Below are 22,049 nucleotides of genomic sequence, written 5' to 3' on the forward strand. Positions count from 1 at the left end.
GTAACATTATATTACTAGTGTAACACATTATTGTTACAGCTTTCAGAGTACTAGACAGTCTGCTGTTTGAAACACAGCAACATATGTTTGTGATACTTTGTTGCCAAAGGGCAGAGCTAAAAAAGGTGTGCTTTCTAAGCCTACGTGAGGCACGCACACGAGGCTGCCCTTTCTCAACACTTAGACACATAGCCACATGGAGACCTTGCATTTGGTTGCTATTAATAGTTGATCTTCTCCTTACTTGTTGTAAATATGGTTTGGATCATCCGGCTTCTCATATCCCCATTCAGTGCCTGCAGCCGGACAGTATACTGAGCCGATGGGCTGAGGTCAAACACTCTATAAGAAGTGGCATCCGGTCCCAAAACGACTTCCTGTCAAAGCAGGGACAGTACAAAATAATGAAGGTTGTTATAGCCACAAGTGTCAGGTGAATGGCTCAAGCCTGAAAAGAAATGTCATCAAATTAAATTGGCCGGTATTGTAGCCGTTCTTATCTTGTCCCAATTAATTCTGAAACTGGAACGTTGGAAAAATAGAAGCTAGAAACCACATAATATTCTTTAATTTTTTGAATCTTAGAAAAAATGGCAATCCGCACTAAAACACGCTTTATTCCGAAATACTTCAAATAGTATCTTTTACTAATGCTCTTAGGAATGAGTATAAAAGTGAAATACTGTGCAACTATAGCATACAGGTGACAAAGCAAACAGGCCCGGGGTGAACATAGAAGACAAGGGGAAAAAAGGAAAAAATCTAAAGAAAACCATAACAACACAAAAATATTCCAAAACGTGTCACGGGGGCAATATTCACGCCAGACGTGTGGGGAACACCGGACACGCGTCCCCGTCGCGTCTACCCTGGCCTCAAATCGCTGGAGCTAAAACGTGACGTCACGCGCACGGACGCGAGCGCGCGGTCACCATGGCCCCAGCGTTTACTGCTGCACGCTCGCCTGCAATCTGCGGTCTGTAGGGGAGCGATGGGAAGCGCGGGGGGGGGGGGGGGCTATGCACAGCCATGACACTGGGGGGGACAGGGACGTGGCCATGACGGGGATGCCCACCGACCACGTGATCGCGCCGCATCTAATGGGGCCTGCCCGATAAGAGGGCTGTACCTGGTGTGTGTAGCGCACGGCCGTGGCGTGCCACGCCGTGGCCACTGGGGACCTAGCCTAAGTATCAGCACAAACCCTTTCGATGCTCCGGATGGGACTTTGTTTGCTGGTTGTTAGATAGATTTGATCTGATTGAGGGTAGTACTCCATGCTATAATGTGGGAATGGGCCGGAAGAAAGGGTTCGTCACCCTGAGACGTTAACGATGCCCCCTTGACCACGTTTTTGAATATTTTTGTGTTGTAATGGTTTTCTTTAGATTTTTTCCTTTTTTCCCCTTGTCTTCTATGTTCACCCCGGGCCTGTTTGCTTTGTCACCTGTATGCTATAGCTGCACAGTATTTCTGACTAAAGTGTTTTTGAGTGCGGGGTTGCCATTTTTTCTAATATATGCCCCTTTCGGAGTTGGCGGGGACCCCTTGTCTCCCTGCACCTTATCTATATTAGCCCTATAGGGCATAACTATCGATTTAGGTGGTGCTGTTTGTCTTATTTGTTATACGCTTTTTTTAATCTTGAATTTCCGATGTTCGCTTGTAAATCAGAACTCCTTGTGCTGTCTTCCCACGGGGGTCTCAAACGTTTTCGTGTTGCAGATCACTTTGATGCGATAGTTATTTGGAGGCCTATGAAGGTTACACTCAGCGCTGCTAAAGCAGCATTCCTAGGGACACAAGGGGTCTCCGGAGCTGAATCACGTGGATTTCAGCTCAGAGGACCCCCTGCTTTCTGAGATACTTACCTCTGAAGGGGGTGCCCATGCCTATACCTCCTTATACCACCTCCCTCCATGCCCATACCTCCTTATACCCCCTCCCAACTCCCTCCATGCCCATACCTCCTTATACCACCTTCCTCCATGCCCAAACCTCCTTATACCACCTCCCTCCATGCCCATACCTCCTTATACCCCCTCCCACCACCCTCCTTGCCCAAGCCTTCTTATACCCTCCCACCTCCCTCCATGCCCAAATCTTCTTATACCCCCTCCCACCTCCCTCCATGCCCAAACCTCCTTATACCACCTCCCTCCATGCCCAGGCCTCCTTATACCCCCTCCCACCTCCCTCCACGCCCAAACCTCCTTATACCACCTCCCTCCATGCCCAGGCCTCCTTATACCCCCTCCCACCTCCCTCCATGCCCAAACCTCCTTATACCACCTCCCTCCATGCCCATACCTCCTTATACCCCCTCCCACCTCCCTCCTTGCCCAAGCCTTCTTATACCCTCCCACCTCCCTCCATGCCCAAATCTTCTTATACCCCTCCCACCTCCCTCCATGCCCAAACCTCCTTATACCACCTCCCTCCATGCCCATACCTCCTTATACCCCCTCCCATCCCCCTCCACACCCATACCTCCTTATACCCCCTCCCATACACCTCCATGCCCAAACCTCCTTATACCACCTCCCACCTCCCTACACGCCCATACCTCCTTATACCTTCTCCCGCCTCCCTCCATGCCCAAACCTCCTTATACCCCCTCCCTCCATGCCCAAACCTCCTTATACCTTCTCCCGCCTCCCTCCATGCCCAAACCTCCTTATACCCCCTCCCTCCATGCCCAAACCTCCTTATACCACCTCCCACCTCCCTCCATGCCCAAACCTCCTTATTCACCCTCCCACCTCCCTCCATGCCCAAACCTCCTTATACCACCTCCCACCTCCCTCCATGCCCAAACCTCCTTATGCCGCCTCCCACCTCCCTCCATGCCCAAACCTCCTTATACCCCCTCCCTCCATGCCCAAACCTCCTTATACCCTCTCCCTCCATGCCCAAACCTCCTTATACCCCCTCCCTCCATGCCCAAACCTCCTTATACCATCTCCCACCTCCCTCCATGCCCAAACCTCCTTATTCACCCTCCCACCTCCCTCCATGCCGAAACCTCCTTATGCCGCCTCCCTCCTCCCTCCATGCCCAAACCTCCTTATACCACCTCCCACCTCCCTCCATGCCCAAACCTCCTTATGCCGCCTCCCACCTCCCTCCATGCCCAAACCTCCTTATACCCCCTCCCTCCATGCCCAAACCTCCTTATACCCCCTCCCTCCATGCCCAAACCTCCTTATACCCCCTCCCACCTCCCTCCTTGCCCAAACCTCCTTATGCCGCCTCCCACCTCCCTCCCTGCCCATACCTCCTTATACCTCCTCCCACCTCCCTTCTTGCCCAAACCTTCTTATACCCCCTCCCATCTCCCCCATGCCTAAACCTCCTTATAGCCCCTCCCACCTCCCTCTATGCCCAAACCTCATTATATCCCCTCCCACCTCACTCCATGTCCAAACCTCCTTATACCCCCTCCACGCCCAAACCTCGTACCACCTCCCTCCATGCCCATACCTCCTTATACCCCCTCACACCTCCATCCATGTCCAAACCTCCTTATACCCCCTCCCATCCCCCTCCATGCCCATACCTCCTTTTTTTCTCTCTGGGCACCCCCAATCACAGTGTTCAGTTACTGAGGCACCCCCCCCCCCCAACAGGACAGGGTCACAGAAAACACACAACAGGGAAACAGACAGTCACATGGGGCAGGTAGTTAAAGGGGGCAGGTAGAGGGGACAGGGAGTTAGAGGGGGTAGGGAGTCACAGGAGACAGAGGGGGCAGGGAGTCACAGGAGACAGAGGGGGCAGGGAGTCACAGGAGACAGAGAGGGCAGGGAGTCACAGGAGACAGAGGGGGCAGGGAGTCACAGGAGACAGAGGGGGCAGGGAGTCACAGGAGACAGAGGGGGCAGGGAGTCACAGGAGACAGGGGGGGCAGGGAGTCACAGGAGACAGAGGGGGCAGGGAGTCACAGGAGACAGAGGGGGCAGGGAGTCACAGGAGACAGAGGGGCAGGGAGTCACAGGAGACAGAGGGGGCAGGGAGTCACAGGAGACAGAGGGGGCAGGGAGTCACAGGGAATCACAGGAGGCAGAGGGGGCAGGGAGTCACAGGAGACAGAGGGGGCAGGGAGTCACAGGAGACAGGGGGGCAGGGAGTCACAGGAGACAGAGGGGGCAGGCAGTCACAGGAGACAGAGGGGGCAGGGATTCACAGGAGACAGAGGGGGCAGGGAGTCACCGGAGACAGAGGGGGCAGGGAGTCACAGGAGACAGAGGGGACAGGGAGTCACAGGAGACAGAGGGGGCAGGGAGTCACAGGAGACAGAGGGGGCAGGGAGTCACAGGAGACAGAGGGGGCAGGGAGTCACAGAAGACAGAGGGGGCAGGGAGTCACAGGAGACAGGGGGCAGGGAGTCACAGGAGACAGAGGGGACAGGGAGTCACAGGAGACAGAGGGGGCAGGGAGTCACAGGAGGCAGAGGGGGCAGGGAATCACAGGAGGCAGAGGGGGCAGGGAGTCACAGGAGACAGAGGGGGCAGGGAGTCACAGGAGGCAGAGGGGGCAGGGAGTCACAGGGAGTCACAGGAGACAGAGGGGGCAGGCAGTCACAGGAGACAGAGGGGGCAGGGAGTCACAGGAGACAGAGGGGGCAGGCAGTCACAGGAGACAGAGGGGGCAGGGAGTCACAGGAGACAGAGGGGCAGGGAGTCACAGGAGACAGAGGGGGCAGGGAGTCACAGGAGACAGAGGGGGCAGGCAGTCACAGGAGACAGAGGGGGCAGGGAGTCACAGGAGACAGAGAGGGCAGGGAGTCACAGGAGACAGAGGGGGCAGGGAGTCACAGGAGACAGAGGGGGCAGGGAGTCACAGGATACAGACAGACAGAGAGAGGGGGCAGGGAGTCACAGGATACAGATAGACAGAGAGAGGACAGGGGAGTCAGAGAAAACACACACCAACAGGACAGAACAAATACACACACACCCCAACAGAACAAATACTCACATATATTAGGGTCTACACACATAATATGGCTATGAACGTCACTATAAGAATCTTTTTGTCCATTTACTTCTGGGTTGATATATCTGCGCTCCCCACATTTAAGAGATTTTCCCCCAGAAGACTGAACGCACAAATCTGTTACAGGTCAGAGGTCCATTTTGTTGTGATTAGCACCAGTATTATATATATATATTTTTTACATAAATGGCTATAATTAAAATGATTAGTCATAGTTATTATGATTAACTAATAACTGAATAACTAACACACATTTGATGGTGACTGAATCCTAATTTTTTTTCACTCCCTTTTAGACATTTTTCGATTTTACTGGCGGGAGCACTTTCTATTTAACTTTCGGGGCTATTTGCGTGCTGTACTTATAATGTTCTCTGTGATTAGGACAGCCAGAAGCCCCCGATTGGGTTCAACTTGTGCGGGCTTTTACACGGCGATGAGAGTGTACAAAACATGGAATGACTCAGGAGCTCTTCGCTTGCCAGACTGCCTGCTACATTAGGGTGTAATAGAGAGAGGCGATAATGTGTGATTATGCAATTCCAGAGCAGAAAGCTGATCCTTTTAATGAGCTAGACAGTGACACACATAACTAGCGGGCCATTTCCTGATCTCTGACTGATGTTAACACAATTATTGTGTAATTAAAATGTTTTGGAACACGAAGATTCTAACCGCTACGCCGAATAAATTATTCACTTGGCCCACAGCAGAGACAGTTGGATCCTACTTTTCATGTCTCTCCCGTGTTAGTTGAAAGAATGCCAGGAATAGAATTACCTTCACTGTCCCATCCACAGACTCGTACATCAGCAAGAACCCCGTGATGATTGACCTTGGGGGTCTCCAGGTGATCAGCGCCGATTCGGATTGGATCTCACTAGCAGTCAGGTCTCTGGGAGCATCCAAGGCTGTGTCAAGTACATGGAAAGGTGTTAATTGCCAATCAGTTTAGACTATTAAGTGCTGAGCTATGAGTTGCCTAATGGCTTAGCACTGCTTCGGGACATGGTTCGTAGTGTCCAGAAAGCCCTACACACTTTGGTACCTATCCTAATGTGGGATAGTATAATAATTATTATTATTTTCTTTATATACCACTGAGTTTTGCAGACACAAGGAGTCACTGGCCCACAGAGCTTACAATCTAATGCGGGCGCCTGAAGCAAAGGGACATAAAGTGGCTTGCTCAAGGTCACAAAGGACGCAGGGACTCTAACTGTGTAAAAAGCAGGGAGTTAAACCTGGTGCAATCCCCGGTGTCGGCTCTTTGTGACCTTGTGCCTCAGGCACCAAAAATAGAGTGTAAGCTCTGTGGGGGAGGAACTGTGTATGTAACATTCCTATGTGCTTCGTACGTCACATTATATGGTAACTGTGACGCGCTTTGTGTCCCATTGGGAGGAAAGCACTATATAAAATAAAGTAGGGACTGTATAATGAAATAAACCTATTGCTCATATTCACTGAATGAGCTTCAGGATTCTCGTCTCCTGCTGCTTTTAGTGAAGGCGGATTTGTATTTCCTCACATCCAGGGCAGATGTCAATGATTAAATGTACTCACACAGCTCCCTCCGGCTCAGTGTCCCACAGTAATAAAGAACAATTGCTGCTTTGCTGACTTCCAGCTGCCAAACCGGGCTTAGCTTTTTTTAATCTAACTGCTACCTTCAGATGTGATCCTTGTTAACACCTGGTGTGTTTAATCGCTATACTTTTTATTTCCATCAGTGTAGCCCTTCAGCTAAATGCCAGCAGGACCTCAAGAAGGGGGCTGGGGGTAACTCCAGCCCTCAAGAGCTACCAAGAGGTCGGTTTTCAGGATATCCCTGCTTCAGCACAGGTGGCTCTATCAGTGGCTCAGTCGAACTGAGCCACTGATGGAGCCACCTGTGCTGAAGCAGGGATATTCTGAAAAACTAATCTGGTGGTGACCCTTGAGGACTGGAGTTGGCCAGTCAACGACCGAGTCACTGATCGAGCCACCTGTGCTGAAGCAGGGATATCCTGAAAACCTAATCTGGTGGTGGCCCTTGAGGACTGGAGTTGGCCAGTCAACGACTGAGCCACTGATTGAGCCACCTGTGCTGAAGCAGGGATATCCTGAAAACCTGTCGTATTGGTGACCCTTGAGGCCTGGAGTTGGCCGCTCCTGCTCTAGACTGTTCCATAAAGACGCTGAGTGCGTGGATCTTGCTAAAAGCTTCTAATACACTTGTGCATCTTTTTACAAAAAAGGCATTTTTGGAAATGGTTGTGGAAGGACCGAGGCCGTACCTGTGGTGAACCTGGTGGAGATTTCAGCACTTCGAAGTGGTCCTCTAACGGCATAAATTTTCAAAGTGTAGTCAGTGGCAGGCTGCAGGCCAACGACATCGCTCTCCACCGTGTTTCCTGAGAGCGTCTGAGTCATCTCGGGGGCTGCAGAACCCAGCAGAGAAATGCGTTAAGAAACCAATGCCGAGGGGAGTCCCAATATAGCCCGCTTGCCTGTGGCTGAGGTGTGACAACGAAATGCTAGCTCGAGGCTGACCGAAACCAAGCGCCCTTACCGTTCTCAGCAGAATAGGAGAAGACATAGCTGTCCACCGAAGCCAAGGACGGCTGCCATAGTGCCAGGGCCTCGGACTCCGTCACGTTAATGGCTTTCAGATCCGATGGACTGTCCAAAGCTGGAGAAATACAACTTCAGTCATTAGAGGTACTGTAATCGCAGGTAATGGGCGTCAATCATTTTGAAACATTAATGACATCCTGAGTTTAAAAGAAAGAGTGTATGCCCAGAGGGGTTATCATAGATTATTTTCACACCTACAAAAATGCCTCTGAGTTTTGTAACCGGAGAAGTTGGCAGGAATATGTTCGGATAAGTGGTATCTACATGTAAGAGCTGAATACAAATGTGGGTAATCAGAAGTACGTGAGATGGCTTGTAATACCTTCCCCAGTCTTCCCCTTGGGCATGAAGGCATGTTAGGTGTTGGTTGTAGTGAATGTGAAGTTTAGGGTGGGGTTATGAGAAATGATTACCATCTCCCACTGATATTATTGTAGGCATGCATGTTTTGTTGCCTACATCTCAGTTAATTGTTCTGAGAGAGGGGGGAGATTCGATGGGGAGATAGATGAAAGACATATGTTGGTCCAGAGCCAAAGCTACTGTATGGCTGTAGGGAGAGAGAACAAGAGGCGCAGGTTGGGCTCATCGTGTACATTCATAATGCGATAGTTCCTATGTGTCAGGATGACGTCTTGTGCAATAAGTACATGGTTTAGTTAATTTAAAACAGTTTATTGCGATGGTTCACATCTAATTCTCAAGTGTTTTAAAATTGTTGTTAAATCCTATTTTGTCTGGGGAATAATTATAGGGAAAGTGTAAGATACAAGTATACAATACCATAGGGAAAGTATAATAATATAATATAGGGGAAGTATACTATACCATAGGGAAAGTATAATAGTATAATATAGGGGAAGTATACTATACCATAGGGAAAGTATAATAGTATAATATAGGGGAAGTATACTATACCATAGGGAAAGTATAATAGTATGATATAGGGGAAGTATACTATACCATAAGGAAAGTATAATATAGGGGAAGTATAATATACCGTTGGGAGAATATAATACAGTATAGGGGAAGAATAATATACTGTAGTGGATGTATACTGCTTTGAGAAGTATAATATAGGGGAAATGTAGTATAGTGTAGGGGAAGTATAATATAGGGGAAGTGTATTATACTGCAGGAGAAGTATAAGATATTATAGGGGAAGTATAATATACTGTAGGGGAAGTATAATATAGGGGAAGTGTAATATACTGTAGAGGACATATAATATAGGGGAATTCATATATACTGTAGGGAAAGTATCATTATAGCTTTAAAGTGTTTATGCATTGGTGCAATTCCTGCTGTCCTATTTAAAAAAATGAAATGTTACCTAACTTCACCGTTCATAAATACTGTTATATTCTGCCCGGGATGTCAGCTTCTCCTTTTTCTGATGATGTATCTGTGTCAATATACTGAATCTACTCATCATTTTTAGATTTTTGGGGGTAGAAATAAATAGCCACTATTTCCTCCAGAGGAAATGACAGTTTTGATGACTAGTGACTCAATTCATCAAATATGGATTCTAACCAGATACAGTATTTAAACATTTGAAAATGTTGAATATGTTTTTTTTAAAGACTATTTTGAATTCCTTTGTATCAATTTCTTTTACGGGGTAATGCACCTTTTAAGATACTATTATATTTTTTTCACGTTCAAGATCCTTTGAAATCCACGTCACGGATTTCCTTGTTCAAATCGAATGCCGTGTCGAACCACGGAGAATCAGATGATGCGACTCAGGGCATATTACTTTCCATTGTTGTGCGTGCGGGTGTGTGTGTGGTTTTTTTTGTTCTTCAAACGGTGAAACTTTTTGAAAACCATTTTTTTGCAAAAAAATTCAATGTTTTTAAAAAAGAAGTAATAATAATAATAAAAAAAATATTTTTCCAATATTTTTTTTCAATCCCAAACTAAAACCAGTCAAGTTTTATCAATCACAACAACACCAGTAATCTTATAGAGGCAGCACCCCAGTGATGGGTCTCACCCTTACGCCTCGGACACGGTGAGAAGAAGAGCGCTGGGCAGCGCTGACGCTCATGCTCACCTGCTCAAGCAGGAGCTTTTTAGTGTCCCTGCATGAGCGTCAGTGTGCGCGCTTCTAAATGCGGGAGCCGGGGCGGGTGGCGGAGCTTGTGCGCCACGTCACGGCGCCGACGTCACGGACTGCCATTGGCTTTTGGCAGTCACGTGACGGGCCCTCCGCTTACCTCAGTGGCAAAATTTAAACTTGCCTGTCTCCTGCATTTCCACACGCCTCCGAACGCATGCGGAAGCGGCTGCTAAAGCCACGCTGATCACAGATGAAGGGGGTAAGTTCATCTGCTCAGCACGGCTCAGCGGGTCTGTTGGACTATGTCCCAGGCCTTAGTAATCACAGCCTGCTACAAACTGGACCACGGTCTCCAGACAACATTCTCTGGCGCGTCTTCCCTGAGCTAGAGAAGGTCCCATCGCTTTCTGTGGAGTTGAACCCTTCTCTGGTGCTTGGAAGACTGTTTTACAGCATATAAAACAGGGGCCCTCAGAGTGAGTGTGATGTTGGCCATGTACTCGTTGTACAGCATCCCTAAGTATTATTCTGATGTGCACACCTCGGTCGTTGTACGTTTGTAGTGTACCTGTGGTCAGAGCTCCAGAGGCTGGCTCACTTTCTTCACTTCCGCTCACAATTATAAGGCTAACCGTGTACTCCACACCTGGCAGGAGGTTGCGCAAAGTGGTCCGCGTACTAGTTCCATCAACTTCCACAGTGTTGGAGGCACCTGATGGGAAAATGTTGAGACATAAGAAGGACGTCTCCTGTCATCTGTTACCACATGTTCCTGTGACCTCTTATTCCCCTTGGAATCTGTGTATGGATTACTGTAAACCATTGGTGGGAAACATGAAACCACATGGCCCTCAACCACTATCCTCACCCTACAGCTCTGACAAATGAATACTTGTGAAAACAGTTCATCAAGAAATGACTGTCCTCCGTAATAAAGGGAGACTGTGTGTTGGCTGAGCTCCACCATGTTAGGAGACTTCTAGGACCTTGTTTCAATGTGACTTTCGTTGTGCTCCTACCCATGAGAACAGTTCAGTCATCTAGAATAGATGGCCCTCTGCTGCTGGACCCTTGTTATCTCTGATTTAGTAATCATCCCACACCGCAGGCGTTAGGCTATCATCATTTAACCAATCCCCCACATAGAACCTGTGCTGCACGCGAGCAGCAGGTTGGTGTTTCCATCGGATATGTTCTTTTACCTCCAGTGATCGGAACATAAGAGATTAGGAACTTGTCCACCCGGAACCTCGGGGCGACCCAGGTGACCTTGGCAGAGTTCTCAGTTATATCGGAGAAAGAGAGCCCTTTAACAGACCCCAGAGCTGTGGAAAGAGAAGCACAACTATTTTAAAATAGTGTATTAACAGAAAATCCAGTGACACACGGCAAGTAGTCCTCATGGGGGATTTGTAAACACGGCACATTTCCATTCTAGAAACCTCAACGGTTGCTGGTGGCTCCAACGTGTCTTTGTTCCTAACTACGGTTGTTATTGTTTGTGCCATGTCTTTAGAACATTGTAAGGCAGGGGGGTGCTCAACTCCAGTCCTCAAGTCCCCTCCCCACAACAGGTCAGGTTTTCAGGATATCCCTGCTTCAGCAACGGTGACTCAATCAGTAGCTAAAATGTAGACTGCACCACCTGTGCTGAAGCAGGGTTATCCTGGAAACCTGACCTGTTGGGGGGGGGGGGGGGGGGAGTTGAGGACTGGAGTTGAGAACCCCTGCCTTAGTCGATGAGATGGAGACTGTGTGAAGATGTGGTCCCACCGAGGGTGGAACACCGATGTTTCATTTAAATGTGCAAATCCCATTTCATCCCAAATCATTGGTAATCCGAAATCAATGAGGGTTGTGCATATTGGCCTTATACTATACTGCGCTTCCCATTCTGGGGAGAACTGGTATATGTTTAGTATACGTGCACTTCTATATGTGTAAATAAGAGATAGAACCTTATTGTGTGTAAGCCTTTGGAGTGATGTGTGTTGAAAGGGGTAGCAATGTCTCAAAGTGTTTCTGATTGGTGTTTCCCTCTGCCTTTGGATAAGGAATAGTAATAATGAGCCAAGAATTAAATAAATTAACAGCAAGTTCCTAACAAAGAAACGACTTTGATGTCATCTCAATGTCTTTCTTGTCAACCTCCTGAATTGATGGCACTGGGTAACCAAGAATAGTGCAGCTTCTGCTTCACTAAGCTGCCTATGGTTTGGGATTTCTTCTGCTCCACTCCCACTGCTGTATTATCAGGCACAGAAGTTTTGTATTTAATATCGGGAAGTTCTTGTGTTCAAGCATCCGACTGATTAAAAGCTTTTTAACTTTATCTCCTAATTAGTACGTCTTATCTAGAAAAGGTTTCAGCGGGTTAAGAGCTATCTGAGCTGCAGGAATCGCTCTTTTATTTCTGAACCAAACAATTTGTTCTCGGCTCTGCAATATATTTGTTCTGCCTCCTTTAATCTGACTTTGGATGGATCTTTTGTAAGGAAAAGAAGACAGGCGATTTGTTTCAGAATAAATAGCCCGCACAAGAGAAGTTCATTAGTAATGGCGAGCAAACCCAAACAAACCCCATTAAAAGGGTCGGTGGAGGACTGCCAGGGTTATAGAAGAGCAAAGAGTTAAAATGGATTTGGAAAGAAGGAGTCAGCAGTGAAAGATACAAAAAGGGATTCTCAGACTTCAAATCCTCCGCGCGATGGCCAGAAGCAGACGGGAGAGATGGTTGAGCTAAAGGGGGCACTTAATCAGTCCCAAGCTTTATACAACAACCCCAAACCATGTCCAACAACCCAAGGAAGTGTAAATTGTTGATGTTCCACGGTTGATACATTTGGCTGAGATATTTAGTTACTTATTTTCTATGCCAACCTCAGAGACAAGATTGGCATCAGCAGAGCGCATGGTCCTACTAGTTTGTGCAAATCGCCCGGCGTCTCTGCCAGCCTTTGACAGGAAGTAAACGAGCAGAAAAATGGGGCGAGCGTGACCCGAAATGGTTGCTCCTATTGAACCATTGTCCCTATTGAACTGTCTTTACAGACCAATGTAAAAAAAATCTTTCTGTGACCTGATTCTCCTCTCCAGAGCTGAATGTTCAACCCCTTGGAAAGGATGGCCTGACATTTAAGTGACTCATTACGGACATTCTCTGTGACATCTGAGTGACTAGTATGAGACATCCGGAAAGTAACCAGCTTTACTGTACACAAGCATGTACGTGTTTAGGCAAAGTGCATTTGCAATCAGAATGTTAAAGCCATATTGCTAAAATAAACGGGGTTAACAATTTAAGTTTATTCTGACAAAATATGGAACTATGACTCATTTGAGAAAACCCCCATAGCGTCTTGCATTATAACACTCTCAGAATACTCGGGTTATCATCACAGATCAAAAGCACAATGTGTATTGCTGGTTTTCAGGGCGGGGAAGGGGGATGTGAGAGAAAAGATGGAGTTATTTGGGTGTGAGTGCGACCGCGATCCAGCTGCAGGAAAGTGAGCAGTTACTCATACAACCTGTGGGAAGAAATCTCTCGTATGCAGCAGTGAAAAAGAATAGCAAAGAAAAGCGAAATAAAAGGGGATGAAGAGTGAGCAGTCTGTAAACATTTTCATAACAGTGCATTATAGGGAATAAAGTGATGTTATATATATATGATATATATAAACATACAGTACATACATAAACTGGAGATGCGGAAACAAGCATGATGCAAGGTGTATTGTGTAGATTCATTCAACGTACGACCTGGGCAAAGCCTACCGTGCTACAATGCACCAGGTATATCTAATAAAAGGAGGAATGTTTCAAGCTTCTGAAGATAGGTGAGTACAAACTGTAAGCTTCTGAAGATAGGTGAGTGCAAACTGTAAGCTTCCGAAGATAGGTGAGTGCAAACTGTAAGCTTCTGAAGATAGGCGAGTGCAAACTGTAAGCGTCTGAAGAGAGGTGAGTGTGGTGGCCAACTCGATCTGTCAAACATTTCATTCACAGTGAGTGAGAGTGAGATGTGTGGGAAGGGGCGCCAGAAATGGGGAGAGTCATCCAGGTGTCATATTAACATGCCATTAACGATCCACTGCACTATAATAATAATAATAGCATGTTCTTGTATAGCGCTGCTAGTTTTACATAGCGCTTTACAGAGACATTTTGCAGGCACAGGTCCCTGCCCCGTGGAGCTTACAATCTATGTGTTTGGTGCCTGAGGCACAGGGAGATAAAGTGACTTGCCCAAGGTCACAAGGAGCCGACACCGGGAATTGAACCAAACTCAGTGCCAGTCAGCGTCTTTACTCACTGAGCCGCTCCTTGTCCTGCTGCTTGGTAATGCCAAGTCCTCAGCGGAGCCTTAGAGCGCAGAGGGTTACTCCTAACTGCATTCTGTTTTAGTTTTATCCAAGCAGTCAATGCGTGGGGATGCTCTCAATCTTCCAGGGAAAACCGCGGGGGGGAGGGATCTAAAAACTGCGCTATTTCCATCCAAGTTTTAATGCGTTTGTGTGTTTTTGTACAGCATCAATAGCGTTCAGCTATTCATCTGCCAGCTTTTTATATCTGATGTAGGTCCCTTGCACAACACTTATTACAACCACAAATATGTTATACTACTATTACTGCACCAAGTACAAAGTTGTTGGAAGGATCTGTGCTCCCCGGAGGGGTCCATGGCCTGCCGGAATTCCTCTTGGCGTTCCCGGTCTGTCTGTGCTTCTAATTTGGTCCAGAATTTATGGATGTAGCAGATTTTTCAATTATCTGCAGACTCCCTTTTTTTAGATGACTCTTTTCCGTGTCTCCGGTTGCTGAATGTGACAGGCCCTTAATCTTTTTTTAGACCTTCGGAACAAAGAGTTGCTGAGATGAGACCAACAAGGAAGGCCTGTGCCACGAATAACCGAAGGACATAGTGACACACAGGGGTGGCCGACTCCAGTTCTCAAGGGCCACCAACAGGGCGGCTTTTCAGGATATTCCTGCTTCAGCACAGGTGGCTCAATCAGTGGCTCAGTCAAAGACTGAGCCACTGATTGAGCCACCTGTGCTGAAGCAGGGATATCCCGAAAACCTGCACGTTTTGGTGGTCCTTGAGGACTGGAGTTGGCCACCCCGGGTGTAGCCCTTCTGCCTGCTGTTTCATTAGCGCTCTCTTCTCTCCACACAATTCCTCCCCCCTTCCAATCTCAGCGTTCTTCTTCCTACCCGTGTGGGCTTTTTATTCCTTCCCGATTCTCTTTCTCCTTCTGCCTCTGCTTCCTCGTTTCGAGCCTCTGTTCCACCCCCCCTCCCTTTCTGCAGGCAAATGTCTTCTACTGTAACATTTTTCCCTAGAGCGACTTCAGCACGTTGTTTACATCAAGATAATGGAGTGCGTTCACCTGACGCTGCATCCAAGTGCCGCGTTGCCATTTATAGCTAGGAAATCGAAGCAGAGGCAAGGTCTGCAGCTTCTCTGGGTGAGAAATGATTTGGCCTCTGGTTAAACATTAAACATCTGCTCATAAAATTCCACGTACGCCACGTTCATCATCTTATATGACATTCTCGCTATTCCCCACTCTGCGTAATGTCACTTCATGGAATGTCATTCTGTCACACACCAACCAAGAATTGCTTAAGTCTTTTCTCAGGTATTTGCTACATTGTCTGATGTTCCTTCTCATGAAGAATTAAAGTCGTCTTTGTGAGACACTTCTGCGTCATGATTCAACAAGTTTGTTTAAAAGCAAAGCAAACAACGGATGGTGAGGACATTATTCTCGGTTGAAGTGCCAGAATAAAGACATTTTCAGGTTTTTCACAGCGAGAGGAGAGGTTCATCTGACAGGCCACAGTAATACTGCTCTCCAAGAGGCCTACACTAGGAATTTAATATCTTGAGCCCAAGATAATGTAGAGTCGGATCGTTGATATTGATTTGACCATGACCAATTCAGGTTCACATAAGCCAGGGATGGTCAACTCCAGTTGTCAAGGGCCACCAACAAGCCATGTTTTCAGGATATCCCTGCTTCACCACAGGTGGCTCAATCAGTGGTTCAGTCAGAATGACTGAGCCACCTATGCTGAAGCAGGGATATCCTGGAAACCTGACCTGTTGGTGGCTCTTGAATATTGGACTTGTCCGTCCTTGACGTAGGCTTTACCATTTGCCTTTGCTTGGCATAACTTTTAGTCGGTTTGTGTATTAGGCGTTAGGGACAGTATAACATGAGCCAAAAGTAATATATCTGGGCTGTTTATTCAGTTGTCATGGAGAGTAAATAGAAACACCATATTGCAATGTGAGTAGGATCAAGGCATTCATGGTTTACTAAACTACATGGACCTTTCGTGCTCAAGGTGAAAGGTTTCTCTTGGAATTTTCAGTGGGGTCACATAAACACAGGCTATTCCGGGAGGTAACGTCCATCTGATCTGGAAACAGTTGGGCCGACGGCATTGGTAGGACACACAGAGACCAGCGATACTGTGGAATCTGCAGGCGTGTGTACCGTATAAAAGAAGTCCCAAACTTATTTGATCTCGCTAGGTGGGGTGGGTCTTACTTCTAGTTGTAGATGAACCGATTAAATTACTGCCAGACTTCCCATTCAAACATGACGGAGACCAAGAACTACTCTGCTGTCCTCAATACTGAAATCTTTCTCCTTTTCTGTCCTTTAATCTTCAAAACTCTCTTCTCATCTTACATTCCTTGTACCCTATCTGCACATCTTCATAATTGAAAAGGCATTTCCTCAGAGGAACAATTCTGGAGCCGTCTATGGAACATTTTGGATATTTATATGGCAAAGCAAAAATCTATAGTCACTGCTACATTAATAATGATGAAAAAGTATGCCCTTTGTTTTGACTCAAAAGTTTCATTGTGTCAAAAAAGCCAAATGTATGGGCCTAGATTTAACCAAAACCACACCAGCCACACAAACTGACTACTATGTCACATATTTGCTAAGCAGTATTCTGCCATGAGACACCGTCCAGCGCTGGAAGACCCTCCACAGCCCACAATGGATCAGAATGTGCCTTACTTCTTTGTAAATACAGCATGGCTCCATGTGGGGACAGAAGGATTGGGGTGTGTTAAACAATGTTTGTATACAGGTGTGCCCTGGTTTCCAAACAGAAAGCAGCGAGAAGTCTTACTGTATCTAAAATAGTATAATGGAAAGTTGGGTGTAACGCACTCAATGATTGAAGCTACAGTACAAGTAGCTGCCCCAGGCAGCATGGTCCCGGGAGCTAATTCTCATATACTTCTTGCATGATGTTCTAGTGCACCTTGCCTGTCAACAGCCAGTGTTTAGCAAGCTAGTGTAAAAGCAATGCTGTCTGCACAGATACAAAAACTTATATAAAATTGACGATGAGCAGAACCATTCTATGCTTCCAATCTTGACTACACATCAGTTTGGTTTAACTCTTAAAGATATCCATAGGACCTCATTATAAATAATCAGCATGTCCATGATGCTTTTCCATGGTGAGTTCTGTATTTGTACATGTTTATACCTGCTGACTATTGGCGTGCCTGGTGTGCGGTTTGAAATACCTGTGGTTGCCACTCCACTTATTGGCTGAGAGCGTTGACCACTGGCAACGCCGTAGAGCTCAATCTCATACTCTGTGCCATCTTTCAATCCCGTTACCACCCATGCGCGTTCACTGCCTGGCACTGTGAGCTTCATCAGTTCAAACTGTCGTTTGGCATCACTTATTTTAAGGATAAAGTTGTCAAAGCCGCTCTCGCCTGTCGTCCATGAGAGGTGGAAGCTGTCTGGGGTAATGTTGGAAACCAGAAGGTTTTCCACCTCGGGTTCTGCTTCTGAAAAGAACACCGTGCAAAGGAAAGAAACACAGAAAGTTTTTAACTGCCACTCATCAGTCACCCGGCTCCAGAGAAGATAAAGCAGCTCTGCAAAGAAAGACTCGCTATTCAAGTCACAGCAATAGACAAAAATACCTGGAAAAGTCAAAAAATAAATCCGGCCAACGCCCATGAGATCACCATTACACAGACGTGGGGGAATTAAAAGGGAAGTAATATGCATCAGGGTTAAAACATCACTCCGATGTGCAACTTGAATTTAGATTTTGATAGACACACACATACTAATCTCTGCACATCCACAACAATTATATGGTAACCTGTCAAACGTTTTGGGGAATATTTAATAATTATAGTTATCTGCTACAGTTGTGGTTACAAATTTGACATTCAGAACTTTTGATTCACTTTGCCTGAGCGTTTCCTAACACTTAAATGTAAGTTGTGTACTTCTTCATTCTGCATTGTGACACTTGTCTACGTGGTGTGATTTGGGTGTATGTCTCCGCCGGCGTTTGACCGCAGAGGGACCCTTTGCCTCAGTCGTTCCGCCGCTGGAACCTCCACCGCCGGGCGCTTCTCCAAGGTAAGTCAATCTCAGGTTTAATTTAGCGGTTAGGGTAGGGGTTTAAGGATAGGGGTTTTAGGTTAAGGGGTTAGGTTTTTAGGGTAGGGGGATTAGGATAAGGGGTTAGGTTTTTAGGGTAGGGGGATTAGGATAAAGGTTGTTTTTTTATGATGGGGATTAGGGTAAGGGTTTAGGGTAAGGGGTTAGGTTTTTAGGGTAGGGGGATTAGGGTAAAGGGTTAGGTTTTTAGGGTAAGGAGTTAGGTTTTTAGGGTAGGGGGATAAGGGTAAAGGGTTTAGGGTAAGGGGTTAGGTTTTTAGGGTAGGGGGATAAGGGTAAAGGGTTTAGGGTAAGGGGTTAGGTTTTTAGGGTAGGGGGATTAGGGTAAAGGGTTTAGGGTAAGGGGTTAGGTTTTTAGGGTAGGGGGATAAGGGTAAAGGGTTAGGTTTTTAGGGTAGGGGGATTAGGTCAGGGGAAATTAGGGTAAGGTTTTAAGGGTAAGGAGTAAGATTAGGGGTTTACTTTAGCGGCGAGAGGTCCCTGCGGCGAGGTAAGTGGCTAATACACCGGCGGAAATTTGGTTGCGGCTAAATGGGCGCAAACAAATGTCCTAGATCACGCCACGGTATTATTTGCGTGCCTGTAAATATGTGTCACCACTGGTAATATTGAAGGCGGTTCTTTGCAAATGATAAGACATATGCTGTACATTCGTGAGGCAGCTGACCCACGTTCATTTCTGCTCAGGGGACCCCCTGCTTCCCGAGATGCCTCCGTAGGTCATGCCGGTAGGAGCCCCAGCTGGGCACGCAATATGGCAGTTTAAAGGTCCCACATCACATGGGCCGCATACGTCTCAGTTCCCTATTGACTCATGTCACATGGGACCTTTAAACATGACCTACGGAGAGGTAGGTATCTCTGGAAGCTGCGGGTCCCTGGAGCTAAAGTGAACGTGGATCAGCTCCAGAGATCCCCTACTTCATATGTCATTCAGCCCAGCCCAGTAAAATAAATGGATTATTGCATGGACATGGCTTGGTAATTTACTGGACGGTGTTCTGCAAACATCCTGTAACTGTCATGCTGGAGAAGTAAAATAGGAAGATTAAAATTGGTCAAGAAGTCTTGGTGGCACCTAGGAAAAGAGTATGAAGATGAGAAAAAAAATGGTTAAATAAGGAAGATCCAATACCTGTGGTTGCTGAAGCACTAATAGCTTGTGTACGAAGGCCATGAACAATGCCATAGAGGTTGATGGTATAATCAGTGTTGGGTAGTAGCCCTGAGATAGGTGTTGTCCTGAGATTCCCGGAGACATTGAATATCATTGGCTCCAGTAACCTGTTAGAATCAATCACTTCTATTACAAATCCCTCAAAAGAATCCTCTGTCGCTGTCCATGACAGGTCGAAACTTTCTGGCGTTACACTGCGGACTGTTAAGTCGTCAACTTCTGGCTTGTTTTCTGAAGGAGGGGGGAGGGAGGGAGGAAATCATGAATTAAAGGAATTAATTACAAAGTTAATTTTTGTGCCATGTTCACAAGCTGGATTGGAAGACAACCGTCTGGAGCGAATTTCAGTGTGGCAGCCAGCAAGCAGTGATTAATCAATGAACTTGACGGGAGGCTACTTGTGTGGATGGAGGTTGCATGCTTGAGCGTTGCGAAATCATGCAGAGTGAAGCAAGAGTGGAAGAGAAGCTCGATCCTCTGCGTAGATGTAAAGAAATATAAAGGGAAAGACACAGGAGCCTATTCAGGTTATCGCGGCCAACATCGAACGTGTTTGTCCTACCGAACGGTATGAATTTGGTGGGGAAAAAAAAACCGGTATTCAGTAACATATATATTTACATGCATACAGTCCGATGTAAATTGACCAACCTTTTCGCCACCATAAAGGCTTGGCGTAGTATTATATTTTATGCAGTGACGAGCATAATAAAAATTCCAGAACATCTGTCTGACCTCCCTCCTGTCCCTGTTCTTCTACTTTGCAATCCCCAGAACACACACAAGCAGCTAGTAATGCAACAACCAACGTTGTGACCCAATGCAGCAGCTCACGCTACGCCTGCATCCCTCTCACAGATAGTAGCTCTGTAGTTATCAGCCCTAACGGGTTTACTGCAATGGGCCCTAATCTGTTTTCCAACTCCAGTCCTCAAGGGCAGTGCAGGTTTTACGGCTACCCTCTCATTAGCACAGGTGCCCAATCATTTTCACTGAACCACCTGTGCTCATGCAGGGGTTGGATTTAAAACCTATGCTGTTAGTGCTCCTGGAGGACGTGAGCCTCTCTCAGGAAATATTACCACTTAGTAGATAAGGGCCTAAATATCAACAATCAAAAAAGGGGATGCATTAACAGTACCACTAAGGATAAACCCAGACAAAGCCATGTAGTCAGCGCTCCTGGTCAAGCAGAGGTAAAAAGCAACAAAGACAAAAACAAAGAGCGCGGTGATCCGAAGGGACAGAAGCCATTGCACGAAGTGTGCGTGGTTCGTGCGCCGCAAAGGAGGCCGTGCCTGGAGTGTGACAAAGTGCGAGTATTAACGGTGTGGCGAAACGATACCTGTAAGTGTCTCCGCAAACAGAGGCTTAGTGTTAAATCCCCGAGTCACACCATAGAGGGTGATCTGATAAGGTGTGGCCGGTTTCAATCCCGACACCTCCACCGAGCGCAGCGCCCCGGGTACTGTAATGTCTCGAGGCTTCTCTTCTTGATCAGAGTCCAGCACCTGAATGATAAAACTGTCGTAGTCGCCGTCGGGGGCCGTCCATGTGAGTGTGAAAGAGTCCCAGCTTACTCGGGACACCAGTAACCGCCCCAGCTCACGCGTCACCTCTAAACATGAGAATATGAGGAGTCACGTTAGTCTGGTTACGGCCAGCAAAGTAAACAAGTTTTACAATGAAACACCGTGGATTATGCTCCGATATTCCTTTATCTCTGATCGGATTCCCTTAGGGGAAAAATAAAACAATCGTGGCGAGACAAACCGCCGACCAAATAAACTTTCAAATCGATATGTTACTAGGGGTTAAAATATGGCTGTATTTTCCCGGACACGTCCGGCTATTTGATTGGAGGTCGCCGTCCGGGAATAATTTTGAAATCAAGTTAAAATTGTCCGAGTACACCGACCGCACAGGCGCCAATGAAAGCCGACCGCGCAGGCACGAACGAAAGCCGACCGCGCATGCGCAAGTGACTTTTGGTGTCTTCTTTTTTTAATATGGACTAACGGTAACACTAATGTTAAAGATGTAGCCAGGCTCCTGTCCCCGGCATCTCGGTCAAAGAAGCAAAAGTTCGGGGACAGTCGTTGCCACAAATCGAGAGGTGGGCGGACTATGCATCTGAATGAGATCCCCGTTCGAGACCGCCGCGGTCGGTGACTGTGACACTGGAGACAGTAAGGATAGCTACATCTGTATATAAAGAAAGTAACTGCTGCAAGTATCATGATTGTTCACCCCCAAAGAATGTTTGACCCATATCTTTAGCGTTCGTTTCACCTGTATATTCTGGTGGGATTTTCCCAGCCTAGGATTTTGCTATAATTGCTCCATCGTTAGAATGTTTCATGGCTGGGACAGTCACATCAGCAACATCTGCTTTCCCTGCAAATTATACCTTCCTAACAGGTATGTAACAACTGCCTATTTGCAAACATGTAAGGGCTGCTTTTTGGGTGCTGTGAAGGTCTTTAGAGGAATGCAAAGGGTCACAGAAGATTGATTTTCGTTTGACAGAAATTTGTCCCAGATGTAAGAAACTTCCGGAATATCGTGCAAGCGGGAGGTGAAAATGTAACATTAAAGATGCAGAACATGTTGTTTTCTTTTAATAGGTGGGAAGCAGGGGGTGTCCGAGACTGAACCGCGCTCGTTTCAGCTCCAGGGACCCCCTGCTCCCCGAGATACTGAGCTCCGTAGG

General features: G+C 46.9%; 1 protein-coding gene across 6 annotated transcripts in view; it reads right to left on the bottom strand.

Annotated features, from left to right (window-relative positions):
• Positions 1-22,049, bottom strand: part of TNC (tenascin C) — a 65,385-nt gene that overhangs the window by 8,841 nt on the left and 34,495 nt on the right. The window contains exons 11-19 of one of the 6 annotated variants that reach the window (XM_075579428.1): positions 20,682-20,954; positions 19,295-19,567; positions 17,256-17,528; positions 10,888-11,010; positions 10,254-10,397; positions 7,553-7,672; positions 7,278-7,421; positions 5,779-5,909; positions 245-377 (exon numbers count right to left, since the gene is read on the bottom strand). In XM_075579428.1, the coding sequence (XP_075435543.1) occupies positions 245-377; positions 5,779-5,909; positions 7,278-7,421; positions 7,553-7,672; positions 10,254-10,397; positions 10,888-11,010; positions 17,256-17,528; positions 19,295-19,567; positions 20,682-20,954 (1,614 nt within the window). The remainder of the gene's footprint in view (positions 1-244; positions 378-5,778; positions 5,910-7,277; positions 7,422-7,552; positions 7,673-10,253; positions 10,398-10,887; positions 11,011-17,255; positions 17,529-19,294; positions 19,568-20,681; positions 20,955-22,049) is intronic. The other 5 variants (XM_075579430.1, XM_075579429.1, XM_075579433.1 and 2 more) reach the window with 5 other exon arrangements.

This window comes from Ascaphus truei, chromosome 21 (assembly GCF_040206685.1).
Source record: "Ascaphus truei isolate aAscTru1 chromosome 21, aAscTru1.hap1, whole genome shotgun sequence".
Classification (NCBI taxonomy): domain Eukaryota; kingdom Metazoa; phylum Chordata; class Amphibia; order Anura; family Ascaphidae; genus Ascaphus; species Ascaphus truei.